At 41.2% G+C, this 18016-nt stretch overlaps 1 protein-coding gene across 2 annotated transcripts in view; it reads left to right on the forward strand.

Moving 5' to 3' along the window:
• THRB (thyroid hormone receptor beta) overlaps positions 1 to 18016 on the forward strand; it is a 336652-nt gene that overhangs the window by 266525 nt on the left and 52111 nt on the right. For both annotated transcript variants that reach the window (XM_083188736.1, XM_083188737.1), the window contains one exon: positions 5088 to 5151. In XM_083188736.1, the coding sequence (XP_083044862.1) occupies positions 5130 to 5151 (22 nt within the window). In that variant the 5' untranslated portion in view covers positions 5088 to 5129. The remainder of the gene's footprint in view (positions 1 to 5087; positions 5152 to 18016) is intronic.

The raw sequence follows: 18016 nt of genomic DNA on the forward strand, positions 1-18016 counted from the left end.
GGGAAACTCTCAAGTATCATAGCAACGTTAGACTTTAGTAGAATACCCTAGAGGGTTTTTCTAAGAGACTCCTACTCCCATGAGGTTGCGGATTAAGGTGCATACCTCTTGGCTCTATAGTCATTATTGTTGGCATTTGTTAGGTACCACCATGTGCACAAATCTTAGTTGCTTAATGAAAAGGTAATATGTCAGTTAATTTGGGTGTGATGGTAAAGTGAAAAATTGGCTGGTCTGCCTTTCTTATCTAAATAGACTACCATCAGTGGCACACAAAAGATTACAATAGTGTTTTTAGACATATCAATATACTCATAATGCAGGTATCTCAAATACAACGTCTTCAGCTGTAACGTTTTCCTGTGCTTGTGCCCACTGTAGCATCAGTTTTTGTTCTTATCTGACCCAGTGGAACAATGGGGGGTAATTGAGACCCGATTGCTCGCCTGAGAATTTGCACGGTGGCAGATTAGCGATGAACTGCGGATGCATTTGAATGCAATGCACCATGCCCAGCAGCAATGAACTCCTGCTACTTTTTCTGATCGCTGGCTGTTCGCAGTGTGATTGACAGGAAGTAGGCATCTGTGGAGGAAACTGGCCATTTAAAGGGAGTGCTAAGAAAAATGCCGGTGTGGCCGAAAATACGCTAGGTGTGCCTAGTAATCCGCTAGGTGTGTCTGAGCATTTTAAGGGAGGGTGTGTAATGTCAGCTTTTCAATTGCACCGCCGATTAAGACTCTGGCTACTCTGAGCCTGCGCTGACTTGTGCCCAATGTAAAAATCATTCGATGGTGAGCCTGTTACCATGGGTTTTGGACATATTTGCTTGGTTGCGAATAGCATTGCAGCCGTACACCTCCATTCACACAGTGAGCACATTGATTCGCAAGCAGGGATTTCACTCTAGCAGGGCGGCCGCTTAACTGAATGCTGGCCGCTGCGAAATCAAGGCCATGCGATCAGGCCTGAATTATCCCATATGTGTTGTCCCATTCAGTCTATGGTTAGAGTTAATACCAGCTTGAACCAGTCTGGCCATTCTCCTCTGACCTCTCTCATTAACAATGTGCAGACCATTGTCTGTAATCTGTACCAAACCCCAAAGAAGATGAAAGTCCTGTTGTGCCAGGTAATATCATACTGCTCAGCACAATCTATAAAGAATATATTGAATCCTGAGCAGAAAGTAAACGGAGTGCAACCAGATGGAAGTCCAGCTTTGGTCTGACCAAAGCTGTCACTGTTGGTCACGTGTGTAACACACTTGACCAGCATATGACGTCCTTAAGTGACAAGACCTCTGATTTGTACTCTGACCCATCAATCATCCGCCCCATGGCGATTGACCAGTACATAAAATGTAGGAATTAGATACTGCCCTGTGATCGAGCCACAGTGAAGGTATGTTAGGATGTTATAAGCTGGTAGTATTAGTGGAATTATGTGTGTTAGACATGTTTTCCCTTACTCTCCCCACGATCCATGATTATATGTAATGGGAGAATCTACTTCTGTCTTGTTGTTCAATGTCTGCTGCCCATTTCACCCATTGTCGTATTTATTCCATTGTTTATCTGTCTATAATGTAATAAGGAGAGGTAGTATAATGAGGTTTTACAGTGTATGGTAGAGAGGTCAGTAACGTAGTGTAGGGTATACAGGGGTCAGTGAAGTAGATTAAATTGAAGTTGGTAGAGTAGGGTATAGAGGGGTCCATAATGTGTTGTTTATAGAGGGGTCAGTAATGTAGTGTAGGGTATACAGAAGCCACTGACGTAGAGTATTGAATAGTCAGTAGAGTAGGGCAGCGGTTCTCAAACTGTGGGTCCTGACCTTCTCCGCATGGGGTCACGACTCCATGTTGCTGACCATCAGGCTGATGACTTTTCTAATCTCAGTCAGCGATTCAAGGAGTCTGAAAGATCTGTTGAATTGTCTGTTATTTTAGACTCCTCCCACCACTTAGTGCCCCCACAATGCTGCCATGTATGAGCTGTCTGGTGACAACGCATGTGATGTGATGCCCTTCTGCAGTAACTTGCTGGAGTCCTGTCATTATTTTTATTGTCTGATGGGGTCCCAGAGCAAATAGTTTGAGGACACCTAGAGTAGGGTATAGAGTGGTCAGTACTATATGATCCAATAATGCAGTGTTGGGTTTAAAGGGGGTCCGTTATGTAATGCAGTGTATAGATGGGTCTGTAAAAATACTAATCTGAAATGCTTTGTACACTGTACACTGCAAAGGTTAGAAGTTCGATATAAGTGAAAAGGCAATGCCTTGCACTATGTATCATTATGCTTAAGCTGAGATACTGTATGACAACATTTTCACTTGGTCCACAATCATTCCTGCATGAGTAGATTATAGGATTGATGTTTCCGTGTTCCACTACATCTAAAACAAATATGATGGGCAATATACTCCTTAATTCATGTGAGTACATACTGTATTTCCATAGGAGTTCTTTCATAAGAAATACAGTATGAGAAAAGGAACTGATTTGGAGAAAGAAACATCCCAGCAAACTTGCCCTCAGCACCCACCCAGAATTTGTTGGAAAACGTCCATAAGAGAAGTCCAGACGTAGCGCAGGGATTCGGGTGGCTAGCGTGCGCCTGACAGGGCGACTTTTACTTGCTTGCTTGCAGCAAATATATGCAGCCTATCGCGCATGTCTGAATTACCCCCTTAGTGTATACATTTATAAATTGACTTTTACGTGATTTGCATGTGAATTTTACTTAAGATATTTATTATATGTGATTAAATATCATTGAAAGGCAGTTATAGGCATATTTGTTTTGTTTCAGTCCGTTGTATAGATTGTATACTTTTTTTATAGCAAATCTTTCAAATAGGTTTGCTCCTTTGCTGTATAGATCCAAAATATAATTTCTGAAATAAGATGTTGACAGCTCTGACTGTTCAAATATAGTTTAATAAAAACCCCAACTCCATCCATCATAGTAGACGTGCAAAATAAAGTGGACTTTCTATTCTGTTAAAGTAGCAATTTAAATGTGCTGCGTACTAATTTACATCTAAAGCAAAGCTAACATAACAGAGAGTACAAAAGGCACCAGATTCAGGCCTATTCAGAATTCACTTTAAATATGCAGTTTTTGTCCTGAATGGAACACAGTGATGTTAAACATGTACTGTCTCCTGCACCGCTTAGCATAGTGAAGTGTTGTCACTGGCAACCTGTACTCTTAAGGTTACCAGCAACAATGATAACAAGGATGTCTTTTAAATGACTCTTTTTATGTCATATATTAGTAGTCTGCAGGATACAGTCTAAGGTTTGCCAACTCATCAACTTTTTTTCTGTGCTTACATCCTATATTATTATATTATGCTACTGTAGTTTTTACTTTTGAATGCTTTTGTTCTGTTTTGAGTGCCTCTGATGAGCATTACTGCAACTCAATTGAAATCCTAGGGGTAGATGTAATGTATATGCCCTGATGCCGCTTCCCCCCATTTATTAAAGTGGTATTATGCACCCCTGCCATTTTTGATGCTTCTACCTTTATGATAGTGCTGGCCATTCTGACACCTGCAGCCATCAATTTTGACAGCTGCAGGTGTCTTTGCCCCACCACCACAGCAGGGACAGCACTGTCACTGGCTGAGGTGGCTGCCATCTCCAGGCTGCATAGCATAATTACTTGCTTTTGTAAAAGCATTTCAGAGAGATTGTTAAGGTGGCACCTACAGTAGAACGCTGGTTCTGGGATAATGGGTCAACAAGGTCTAGGTGGATAGTTCGAGGCCACTTGGTCTACAGTAACTAGGGTGTCACCTAAGATTAGTCGACATATCCTAGGTTGACAGTGACAGAAGGCCGACACAAGCTTAAGGTCGACAATCGACATGTACATAGTCGACACTTAAAAGTTCGACACCAATTTTTTGTGGATTTTTGCGTGTCTTTGTTGACCTATGTTGACCTATGTCGACACTGTATAAGTGCCAGTGTCCCCACTTATCGCTCGCTGCACTCGTCTTGCTTATTATAGTCTTACTCTATGCCTACATGGATACTAAAGTATGAACCAATTTGGATTACACCCAAAAAAAACCAATGAAAAACGTGTGTCGACCTTTTGAGTGTCAACCATTTTCATGTCGACCTTAAGCGTGTGTCAACCTAGGGTATGTCAACTATTCTTAAATGTCGATCAAGCCACTGTGGCTGCTGCGCTTGCGAAGTAGTCAAATTAGTCTCCAGAACACGGCGGGCACCATATTCCTGGAGACCAGTGTATGTGCACTAGATTATGCAACATGGAAAGGATCTGCACACAAGCCCCATCCTATGTTAGAATGTGCCTTTCTCCATGCCAATATACATTACACTCTCCATGCTGGTATGCAACATGTAGCCTATGCAGTGGCGTATCTATAAATTTTGCTCCCCCCTGCCAAAAAGTTTGTGGCGCCCCCCTGGCTCCTCTCCAGCTCGTTTCCCCAGTGTGTGACGTGATGACGTCACATGCATAATGAAGAAGCTGAAGCAGGAGAGAGGAAGAGAGATCATCATACACTGCTACTTGGCTCCGACACATCCTAGGCCGCCCTAGCATGCCCATCCTCCCGCTCATCCTGTACACAGTAGCCAATAGCTGGCTCTGTGTACAGTCAATTAAATCAGTGGGGGGACTTGTCATCTCTGCCATGGCCGCACCCGCGCTGTGGCTGACTCGCCTCCAGTGCTCAGTCAGTGGGCAGTGGCAGGCAGCAGCATTTCAGTGCATTGTGTGGGTGCCAGCGCCCACATAGACCCTGCTGCTGCTTGCTCCCCCAAGCGGCAGCTGGGGCTGCCTTACAGTAGTTACGCCACTGAGCCTATGTACTGTGCTGTACAAATGCTCTACTTTATTTATATACTTTTCTGCCAAATGTGTATTACTGGCACTTGCAGGTAGAGCAACCCAGATTTGTCATGAAACAGCCATTTGCAGATCTCACCAGATGACATAATAGCCGAATACAAAGTTATGCTATTTAATTTACTGAAAAGAAAAGTAATTTGCTAGAACCTCTATTCTCAAACACACTTTTTTTCTCTTCTCAGGTTATTTGTGATGTGTAGAAGAATGCACAAATCTACCTATCCATGATGCCGAGCAGCATGTCAGGTATGTCAACATATGTTACATTATCTATCAGCTGATCATGTTAGTCTGTTAGAGGGTTTCTTTTCTTTTTTGGATCAAGTTGACCCATGGTATCAGAATTTTATCAATGACACCCCTTGGCCAAAATTTTCTTATTGAGAAATGAAGAAATACATATAAATAAAATAAATTGCGTTCTTGTTTTCTTAAGTATGTAGTGAAGAACAAGATTTGCTTCTGTTTGTCCACTTATGTTATGACTGGTATCCACAAGCACTGGTTTTGCCAATTACATTGCCCATCATTAATTTTAATTGTTTCTGGACCACCAACCCTAGGCATCGCTGCAAGAGTCTCAAGGCACCCCAGGGTGCCACAGCACACAGTTTAGGATCTACTGCCATAACTGATGACACAGTGGATAGTATGGCCATCTTCCAGTGCTTGGATGACTCCAACTCGCTGCTTATGTTATACATCAGAGACACAGACAGACAGCACCAGAGCTCCGATGCTTCCTCCCGCTGGTGGGAAGCTGCTACTGCTCATCATACACAGAGCTGGAAACTCCTGCCTCTCGGGCTGCCAGTACATGGAGTGATGACAGTAATAGCTTCCAACAGGAAGCCATTCTGTGCAAATTGCTAGAGCTACAGTGCTTCTATGGGCTGCTGTCTGTGCAGCCCAGAAGCAATTCTCTGCAGAGAGCATGCCCAGACTTCAGTGAGTCACTCAGTGTGATGCATCTGAAGGAAGGTATGCATTTCACCAGAGAGGGGCATGGAAGTTTATTTTATTTTAATAATATTTGTGTGTAGATCTTTATAAAGAGTATAATTTTGTGTACTTAATTAATATTAAAGTTATTAAAAGTGTGTATTTTGCTCTGTACCTGTGTTTGTGTGCATATGAGTACATCATGTATTTATAGCACAGGTACATGCATACAAACACTAGTACAGCGCAAATCAAACTAATAACCTGCATATAATTAATGACTGTTTGCAACGAGCAGTACCCAGGAAATTGCAGCCCCCCTTAAGTCTAAAGGCAGGAGCCGCCACTGGTTATACCTGTGTTTTTTGTAGGTTTCCTTTAGGATTTACTCTTTCTTCCCATAGCTCAAATAGTTTATACATTTTTATTAAGTATTTTCTATAATTGCTGTATAATATATAGGTGCTATAAAAATTATTGATATAGTAATCAAGTTGCTCCTAAGATTTGTTCACCTTACCAAGTACCTCTAATGTCTGTATATTTTACAAAATACTCTAAATTAAAATTTATTCTGTATATACTGTATTACCAAGTATCCTTAATGCGTGTATGTTTTTTTGTGTGCCCCTTATGTCTTTATATTTTGATTGGTTCAGTATGCTTTTTCGAAATGAGCAATGTTGACGGCAATGTAGAATATATAATATCAAAATGCAGTTTTATCCCTAGTGATAACTAATAATAGCCCAAGTATTTCTATTGTCATCATTTTGTCTTTGTTGACATATCATATATTAACATTCTAAGGGGAAAATTTAATAAAGCTTCCAAAAGATGTGTTGTTGCCCAAAGCCACCTAGTATTTTGTAGGATGGAAAAATGATAGACAATCTGATTGGTTGCTATGCACAGCTTCACCATTTCCATTTTTGACGTGGTTGGCGTTGACTTTTTTTGGCTACATGTTTGATGTAGACATTTTATCATCAAAAGTTGTTATTGTAGTTTCTTGAAAAACGAAAAAACAACATATTAGTGGAGGGGAAGCTAGGGGAATAGAGGGAATGGTAAATCGCAGTCGACAAACACAATAACAGTACAAACACAATTTAATAGCAATCAAAGGTACAAGGTTAAATTACAAGTACAACGGCAGGAACGGCATAATCTAAATGATAGGAATATGCCACAAAGAAGGCTCAAGGACTCCCAAAGAGCATATCTGCCAGTAGCGCACGCAGGGGGGGGGGTTCTGAGTACCCAGAAACCCCCCAGGAGTCTAAGGGTCCTAGGCTGAAAGCTGAGGGTCCCCTCTTTCCATGGGTACAATAATTTTTAAAATCGGCCCTTGGGAACCGGAGATATCTGACTTCAAAGCAGTGGTCCCCATCCAAGCCTGTTAATTGCTCTTCCCAGTCTGATACTTCAGGTTATGTCTGACTTAAGGTGCCCATACACGTTACAATTATTGTATACAATATTGTATACAATATTGCATCTCATCCGATCTCGGTTTTGTGATGAGATCAGATGAGATGAGATCTAGTACAAAAAGTATGTGCAGCACATACTTTTTGTACTAGATCTCATCTCATCTGATTTCATTGCAAAACCGAGATGCGATGAGATGCGATATTGTATACAATATTGTATACAATAAATGTAACGTGTATGGGCACCTTTAGAGTTTTTCTGAGGGTATATTCCAAAAGCTGGGACTCTCCCCCCTTGATGGACACTAGTAGATTGTCTCTACTGTTCTCAGAACCAGAGATATCAGCCTTCCAGCAGCTGGTTACTGTTACTGCTCCAGCTCCACACACCTGGTATGTAGTTTTATATACTTGTTGACAGATTGCTCTGCCTCCTGAACTGTGATCCCCTAGTCCCCAATACCATTTGGTAGGTGGGATCCTCTAGTGTTTAATTCCATTAAAATCTAAGAAATCTATTTCTGGGAACTGGAGATATCTGCAGTCAAGCAAGCTGTCCTCCCACCAGAAAATTATGAATAATAAGCCCACTCCACTATACACCCCTCCTCTGCATATTAAACATCCTCTACCACCCTGGAAGTTATGTATCAGGGCCCCTTCATTCAACCCAATGCCCCCTTCTCCCACCCCATCTCCCACCATCTGTGCAGTAAAGGGGTAATTAGTGGAAATTACTGATCCAGGCCCTACATGATGAGCGGTTGATATAATACCCCCTACCACCCGGGGGACATCAAAGCTTCCCCCACCCCTACCGCTGGAGGATCGGTAGGTGCCCCAATACATTGCTATGCCCAGGGGTCTACACTGCTTTTGATGCCCCTGTATGGATATATATATATATATATATATATATATATATATGTATATATATATGTGTGTGTGTGTGTGTATATATATTTATTATTATTATTATTATTATTATTTATATACATTTGGTTTATCTATAATACTACTTTAACTGACCCGGCATATACTGGGTCACCTAAGTGTCCATCTCCGTGCTTTGCTCCGCCCCTCTGGAAACCCCCTTCTGAAAATCCTGCGTTTGCCACTGTCTGCACCTTCCCCAGCAGTGAAAAAGTCATACAATAGAAATTATTTTAGCTGCAGGGAGTAGGCAAGAGTAAGGTATGTCCAGAGTTTCCATCTGGGAAGCATAATGAATATTACATGTAAGTTTGTATTGTGAGAGAGAGGGTAAATGGCAATTCTGCAATGGCAGCCCTAGTAGCAATAAAGATTTCACCTAAAAGATATTGCTCAGATTAAGGTAAATCCAGGAATAAAGTTGGAGAAGGAGCAAGGAGGGCCATTTCTGAAACAGAACATTGAGTATATTATGCGACAAGGAGAAGACCTCAAGCATAAACAGAAATCCCCAACAACATAAAAGATATTTCCCGGTAGTGAACAATACTGCCAGCAATATTTAGACTGTGATGGTCATATTTTATGGAGCTTCGGTGGAGTAAAATACAACCTATGAAGTGACTTAACATGCATCTTTAAATGATTATAACATTTAGAGAAATGTTAAGCCATAAAGTATTGTGACTCCCTTTGATGAGTTGTAAATATATATAGTTGCGCTTTTCTTTTATACAGAGTCATGTCTTCCAAAGCAAGTACTGTAATTACCATAATTGTATTGCACCTCTGAAGTTGCTTGTCAACATTTAGTATAAATGGCCGGTAGAGGAAGACTCAGAGATCCACCTATCTTGAGCATGCCAGAAGCTCAATGTTTAATGTTGACATTTATCCATGTTGACATAATTACGTTTGATATTCTGTAGTCGACCTTTTGACTGTTGACACTGTGATTGTTGACATGCTGCATGCTTCCCCATTTTACCAAGTGCTGTCAGGGGTACTTGGTAAAATAAACATTCATTACAGGTACTTGGTAAAATATACATAAAATATACAAGTGCCCATACATACATATATATATATATATATATATATATATATATATATATATATATATATATATATATATATATATGAATATTTTACCAAGTACCTGTAATGAATGTTTATTTTACCCAGTGCACCTCATGTCTGTTATTTTGACATGGAGATTTTTTTCTGTAGTGGAATTTGATCCAGTGTGTCTGCTTATTAGCTCAAGAATGCTCAATCATTTCTAGGAGAGCACCATATAGTGACAATGGAAATAGGTCAAGTAGTACCATTATGCAGAAGGAATGTAGCTACGACATTCATTTCACCTAGTACATTGCACTCTCACTGCCCCTTCTACAAAGCTCTTACTGCTCCATCCACAGACTTCTCATAAAAAAAATTTCCCCCAAAATCCACCCTCCACCGTTAATGGAAAGGACAGTTAATGGAAAATAACAAGCAAGCACTATGCTAGGCTGCTGAATAATAAATTATACTGTCTCTCCAGCCCCTAGTCTCATCTCTCTGCAGCCTCAATGCCCCCTGGTCTATTCTGACCTAGCCTCATTCCCCTTCATACCGCTTAAGCTCATGACCACCCTACAGTGTCTCTCTAGTCTCATGACTACCCAGCCTAAATATCCCTGTATCTCCATCATCATGAACCCCTAAGTTTCTTCAGCATCATTAACCTCTCTATGTCTAAAGCATCATGAACCCTCCTGTGTATTTAGCATCATGACTCCCTTGTGCCGCTCCTGCTGGTCTCACAGCCCCTAGTTCGGTGCAGCCTCCCCCTACCTTCCCTTCCTAGCTGCCTGGCCTGCTTGTCCTATGCATTCTGTGGTTATGCCGCTACCCCTCAGAAGCACTATGTTAGTGACATACTGTATGACTGCATGCAATAAAACCTAGGGGATATAGATGCTCCCCTGTCACTGGGTCTGTGTGATTGTTCTTCACACTGAGGTTGGCACTTGGAGAACTTGCTGTGGTTGGGCAACTACAGATGTCACTGTTTGACATCTTGCCAATTCCTGGTGTAGGTGCTACCCGAGCTTGAGTACCACCTAGTTTTACTAATTGTTCACAACTGGTTTCAATAAAATACCTTAGGTTATAGTTTGAGTTTATTTATTTTTGAAGACCTACATGGGATTGTTATTGTTAGGACTTTGTAGAACTGTTTTAGTATTGAACCAAGTAATTTTAATTTCTCAGCTGGCTGTAGTTACACAAAGTTGGAGTACTGGAGAGAATGGCATTCTAGTCATGTTATAGATCAGCTGGGCCATCTTTCTTCTTCCACTATGCCGTTTGTTCTAAATAATAAAGCTGACCAATTTTTTACAGCACTTACTGCTTGTGTTGTTATATATAGAGTGCTAAGTTCTTATAGTTATTGATCATGCATTTGGGGCTGGAGCCATAATCAGCGCTAGGATGCTTAACAGGAAGAGCAATTACTGTCATAGCATTAGAAATAGGGAAAATTAGCCTAGCAGCCGCTTTCAAGATGTACTGAAGTGGATCCACCGTAGTTAATGGGAAGCTGATTGTAGGGCTTTATAACAGCTGAAGATGGAAATGATGAAAGCATGAACTAAACTTTTAGTGGGTGATATTTTTTAAATGAAGGCTGCATGATTTTGCATGTAATATTAATTTAGAAAACCAAGAGGCTAAGAAAAATACAGTACATGAAGTATATGAACTGTACTATGAAGTTATTTGGCAGCTATGAAATCATTATGTCATTTTGTGGGATTTTCAAGCAGGAAACAGAACACTGAAGACTGTAATGGTCTTGCGCACTAAGTGCTTTACAACAAAAGCAGTGCCTGATGGTGCAATTCCAGTTTCTTTCAATAAAGTTTCCTGTTGTTTAGAGCAACAAAAACTTGTTGGCCAAGAATTGGGTTCTCAAATTATAGCTTTCTCCAGTTTTAATGTGTGCTACCAGCTTAGCTGCAGCTATATCAATTTTTTTTTTTGCAGAATAATTTTTATTAAGGGTATTTGATGGAAAACTTGATAATTTAGCTAAATAACATCTGGACATGCACTCTCTCTGTATGTCTGCTCAGTTTCTCAACCGGCAGCATGTCCTAATTCTGGTCTAAAACTCTGCAGCATTCTTTATGTAGATCTGCTTGAAGAACACTGCAGTTGTGTCATGTTCTGAGCTCATGAATTTATGTGCAAAGAAAAGCTTGTTTCTACCATTAGTTAGTGTGATTGTGCTTTGTTATGTATGCTGCTACAGCCCTAACCCCGTTGTCACTTCATATAGGTGCTACCAGTTTCTTATGATATTTTACAAGCCATAGTTGATCATTCTTTAGGGGCTTTCTCCTGGCTCCCAGGGTAATGAGCAACTCTTCCAAATGTAATGGGCGCAATGACACAATTCACTATGAAACATGTAATCGCGGCACCAACACTGAGACGTAATGCCAAGAAGGTCACAAGTGGAAGGGCCATTATGATGCAAATCTTTATACCCCCGCCAGTCCCACCTGTACCTTCCACAGAATGTATCTCAATTAGTCCTACCTGCAAAAGTAGCAATTATGTTACCATGGTTGTGTAATTTAAAGTAACAGTGAAGAGCATCGGTGACTGCAGCACTGAACCATGGGGATGGATCGCTAAGCACATATACATACAGTACATGATATCATGAATTTAATATATGTGCTGGATGGATGCCCCATTGCCATTTTTAAGGCATTACACTGTGGTGGGCGGGGCTAAAGAGGTGCCATTCGCATCATTTGACCCACGGACCCCTCTGCCGAGGAGGGGACGCGGGATCAGGGCAGCTTTGCGGGAGGGTTGGCAACCCTGCTTTATGTACATTGGGCTACAACACCAGCCGGGCAGCCTAAAGCCAAAGTCTCCTTCCCCCACCACAAGTATTAGATCCTTCATTACATGCACATGGGCAGTATGAATGGGGAGTGTTTGAGCGCCAAACCACATGTGTTAGCAGAATTACCAGGAAATGGGCTTATCGATCAGGCTCATGCGCCACATTGCCGGCACACTACCCATGATCCTATACCTGAGCATACACAACTTTACCAACTGTGGGCTCATAATGTTGAACGACAAAATTGTAACTTAATGTATTCTATATCTGATTTTACTGTGACTTTAAAAAATGTTTGCGTGAATAGGAAAATCTACTGCAAAATGTTTCTAATCTTCTAATCCACGGCATTTTGGAAACTTCTGACCTTGAAGCAAGCATAATAGAAATAAACAAGCGCAGTATGTGCAGTACTTTTTGCCAATTAAAAGTTAGATGTTTCTAATATCTATTTCTGCTGAGGCTCAATATTATGCAAAGTATTTACGCCATCCGGATGTTTCTGATACCGTTCTATTAAATCCAGGTCCTCTTTCATTTGATTATACTAGTGCATAACACAGAAATATTCTGGTCAATTGAGGTGATGGTTTGAATGTTAACATACAATGATAATATTTAGAAAAAAATACACCTTTGTACGTCTTTAATAAATTCTGGTATTGTTTTAGCTGACGCAACATGCCTTTTGTTTATGAAAGCATTAAGTGTCCTGATTGCGTTCATTTGGTTGAGGAGAAAATATTAAAACAGCATGTATTAAATTAACTGTATCCCTACCCCACTTCTGGATAATGGGTTTGGTATAGGGGGTCCAACAGTCGGGATCCAGACAGTCATTATCCCGATGTCGGGATCCCGACTGGCCGGACCCAGACAGCATGGCAAGCGCAACAAAGCCCCTTGTGGGCTCGCTGCAGGAACGGTGGCTCGCTAAGCGAGCCACCTATTCTATTCTCCCTCTATGGAGGTCGCGAGGGAAAATAGCCGACGGCCATCGGGAACCCGGCTGTCTGTGTTTTGACAGTCGGGATCCCGACGTTGGGTGAATGCCTGTCGGGATCCCGACTGTCGGGACCCCATCCGGCACCCCTGGATTATATGGGGCAATACAGGAAAGGATTTAAAATTGTGCAATAGAAACATAAAATTTGACGGCAGATGAGAATCCATTGGCCATCTAGTCTGCCCATGTAGACGGGGTCGGGGGCAAACCCAAGTACCCAGAGGAAACCCATGCAAGTACTTGGAGAATATACAAACTCCACACAGTTAAGGCCATGGTGGGACAATAATATGTTAATAAAATATTATTTCTCCGGCAATTTCTTTTTTTCTACTGTTTACAGATTCAAATATTTATAGATATTCTACAAATATAAGTATTGAATCAAAGGTATACGTTCACTAAGTCGACCACAGGAAGGCCAACATTCATTAGGTCGACCACTGAAGGTTGACACTCTCAAAATATCGACATGGCTTTAGGTCAGCAGGGTCATAAGGTCAACACAAGCAATTTATCCAATACATTTGTTGCTGTACCAGGTTTCATTTTTTTTTTACACAGGGCAGGGACATGGTGTGTGGTTTTTGGGGGGAGATAGGGGGTCAGTCACAGGACAAGGTTGATGGCTCTGGTGGGATACTGGTAGGGTGGCCAATCCCAGGATCGGGATTGGCGGAATCCCCGGATTTGGCCCCAAAATGTGCGGGATTTCAATCAATGGAGTATTTTATCCCGGGATTTTGGGATTAGACTGCCCATGCGCCGTATAATGCCGGGCAGCTTCTGAGCAATCATTCAGAAGCTGGCCGGCTGTTCCCGAACCCGGCGTGCAGCTGAGAGGCATGCCGGGGCCCGGTAAAATGTGGAGGGCATGGCCTAATCGCAGGAGGTTAAGCCACAAAAATGGTTAGAGGTGGAGGCTAATCGCGGGAGCCTATGCCACCACCCCCCCCAGCAGCAGCAGCACACACCTTCAGCATGTACTTTGCAGACAGCAGGCAGTAGAGGTGAACGAAGAAGGAGGTTGAACCAGGGCCCCTGCCAGGCCCCTCCTGTAAGCCCGGGCCCGGGTAATTAGTACCCTCCCCCCCCCCCCCCCCCCCCCTTGGCTCCCCTGGGCAAAAGACGCAAGGAAGGCCTCAACTGCATCCAACTCAAAATCTGGTCCTATGACTAGGGAGCCACCTCAACAAACCTCACCTTCACCAAAAGAACTTAACTTCATTAGTACTGCTTCTAGAAATTTCCATGGGTTGGCTTTCCATATTAATCCACTCCTGGTTAAGTTGCACAACCCAAGAGTGTGATATGTCTCATCTCAATCCACATGCCCTCCTGCCCTCCCAGCTCTTCCTTTGTTCCCTAGCTTCTGCACTGATTATTCTCTCCCACATTTCTCTCATTCTGCTCTCCTCCTTTGGAACAATGGGCCAGATGTATCAAGCTTCAAAAATTACATATTGGAGAGTGATAAACAACCAGCCAAACAGCTGCCATCTATCAAAACCAGCCTGTGACATGGCAGGTAGGAGCTTATTGGCTAGTTGTTTATCACTCTCCATTTTATCACTTTTTGAAGCTTGGAGAGGGGGGTTGTTAACCCTAGGGTTGGAGGGGGGGCGCTGCCCGATTTTCCGGCAAAGGGGGGGGGGGGCGGAAGTTTAATAGTTATGCCACTGAGCACCAGCATCCCCACTGCTGGTCGACCGTATGCATTCTGCCTATGACTAGGGTGACTCTGATTTGTGTATTCCAGCATTATAAGGTCATATACATCTTCAGACTATAAGTTAGTCATATTTGTCATTTTTCTCTATTAGAAAATTGTCAGCATATAATGATTTGTCACCAATTGCAAAATAACTCACCTACCTCCCCTTGAATTACACACGATATGTATGTTAGCTTATACTTATATTATTCTGGTACATGATAGTGCATGCACTAGCAGCATTTACTATCATGTACCCTACTATTTACTCTCTAATGGTAATCCAACCCTCTAAGGTAGCTGGCCACACCCCCTCTGAAGACTATCCATACCCCTAAACATGGGTCTCTATCACCGCATTCCCCTTTGGGCCCTTCATGCCCTAGTCCGACACTGATTGTGCATGAACATAGCTCAAGGAAAATGCCACCAGTGATTTGTGCAGCACTGGCTGAAATATAGGTACAGTGTAGTCAACACATAGTGCAGGGTGTGCAGTGTGGACCCCACTGCATTCAGCGATCTGAATCCATAATAGATACAGCACTGAGAATCAATATATAGAAGTGTACATGAGATAATAGAAACATAAACTAACTGGATGAAACAAAAAAAGACCAAATCTATATAATAAAAATATGTAAGTGATAAACAGGTATGATATGCAATTACGTCAATTGATTTATCATCCTATGAAAAATGGTGTCCACTTTCAAGCAGATTAAAGCTGTTACTTGTTTTTGTTTGATCAATTCTAATTTTTACAAATATGTTCCACAACAAAGCTCTTGCCGTCATTCTACATAATACTTGGATTAAGCAACCAAATGTTGCTGTTCAAGACAGCAAAGAAATGCTAAACCTCAAACAACATAAATCTGAATCCTGGCAGTCTCTGCCAATAAAAAATCTGTCTTATTTTAAGTAATTATGTGCAAATGAGAATGATCTGGCAGCTCACTGTCAGTTCATAACAATGTCACACTTAGGTGATGAGAGTGTTAGCCGGGTCAATATGTGGTAAGAACAGTCACACCAGGCTGAATCCTCAATGTTTTAAGTTGCCAGAGCCTAAATATTGTCCACGACCAGCTCCGACCTGTGGGACCTTAAATGATCATAGTGCAAAGGCTCATAAATTGCTGGAGCGTTCCTGCCAAGCTACAGTTTTCTGTAGCAGCCTTAGAGAAACATGATAGAATGAACGCAGCATAGATGGCAGCTCGCGGACAAAAGGTGCAAAATGGGAACCTCCGGCAACCATGATTTTAGGAAAGACAAACGATTTCTCTCCATAACACCACAACTGAACAAGACTATAATTATGCCAACGACACATGCAAATACATTTTTTAATTTAGTTGAAGAAGAGACAGCAATGTGGGATGCGAAAATTAAGATTCGCCATCAAGATGTACCAGCATGGTAAAGCAAGACATGCCATGTTCTACAAGTCAACAAGTAGAAACAATGCATGTACAATGTCTCCGGATCACCCTTCAATGAATCAAGCTTTCAATTATGTGGCATGGAAATAAGTAGGCTGAGTGCAACGTGTATGTCTGACATGCTGAACAAAGAAAAGGTAATTTTATTCGCTATTGTGCTATTGTCATAAAGCTGCCATTCAGATTTATTATGTGTGTAGACAAGATGATGCAGCAGGTCATCATTGGCATATACTGTAGTGTGCATTGCAAAGTAATTATTTGCAGTACAACGTTCTAACAGGCCAAAGAAAAGCTGTAACAACTGAATAGATTATTGTGTTCAAACACACACACACATACACTCACACACACACATACACACATATATATATACACAGCTTGGCTATGATCCATACAAAATATTGCAAAATAATTGATATTAAGCACTAAGTACAAGAACTCTCCAAAGCACTTAAAGATAAGTAGTGTATACATATAGATATTTCCAAAGAGGATTGTATTCAATGAACTGTATGTGCGGTTGTGCGTATACACTACACAATGTGCACTACATCGTACAGCGCACCGTCCCATCTGACATGCAGATTTTATGAACAACGGGTGTAAAAGACAGATTCAGTGTACACACTATGAGATGGTCCTTCCCATCTGCCTTGGGAGGACATATTGGAGCATATACTGTATTATATAGTGTGCACCCAGTTTTACAGACTGGATAGAAATGATTGAAAAAAATAATAATGGTAGAATGGAAATATAAACACCTGTGTTATAGGAAATATAATTTAATGGCTTTTTATATTTTTTTATGCATATATTTGGGACCTAGCCAAAATTCGTACCATATGTATCATCATACATGTCATATTAACAACTCTAAAAATGTGTGAGAATTACAGTTTTAGACAAGTACACAGGTTTATAATTGTACATAATAATATGTAGATTTTATAATTATAAGAAGAGATGGCCCTGCTCACAAGAGCTTACATTCTAGAGATTAGGTGAGTGTTACCACTCCAGTATTTTCTGTAGTAGAACTGACTGCAAACCCTGCCCTTTGTCGGAACATTATCAAAGCTCTTCTTACTAAATGATATAGTAGTTAGCTACCAACAACCAATAATTACAAATGCACTGTACTGTAGCATAACTACAGTTTGGTGACACAAGATACAGTAGCATTCAGCATCTTCATCCTCAGCCAATATATTCACTGGAAATGCTGCAATAATCCATTTTTTTTTATTTTAGATTCAGAAGGCACCCTATGTAAAAGCTTACATACAGTTCTGAAGTAAATTGTGTATGTGTCATTTCCATCTGAATGTTGTTTTGATGTAAAATAACTTTTGGTGCATACAAATGTGTTTTTAGAGAGCCTGTGGTGCACTTTTCAACAAGCACTTACCAGACAGAAGCAAAGGACTTACTCTTATCTGAGGTCGCTCAAGGAGGGATTAAGTATTCAGGAGACCTGTCACCTCATAAAAAAAGTTAAACTGGTTTTAAGTACTTTGGTTCTTTTGGAATTAGCTGCTATTTACCTCAGAATGCCTCATTCTGACAGATGCTTTCTGCTTATGGCTTTTACCTCTAACTTAGCCGAGATCAACAAGATGCTCCATTAGAACCTATTAATTAGATCATTTGTTTGAAAAATAAGGCAAGCATATATGAATTATGAACTTAAGACAAGATCACCTCACATAC

Source organism: Crinia signifera, chromosome 5 (genome assembly GCF_055691185.1).
Source record: "Crinia signifera chromosome 5, ASM5569118v1, whole genome shotgun sequence".
NCBI classification, from domain to species: domain Eukaryota; kingdom Metazoa; phylum Chordata; class Amphibia; order Anura; family Myobatrachidae; genus Crinia; species Crinia signifera.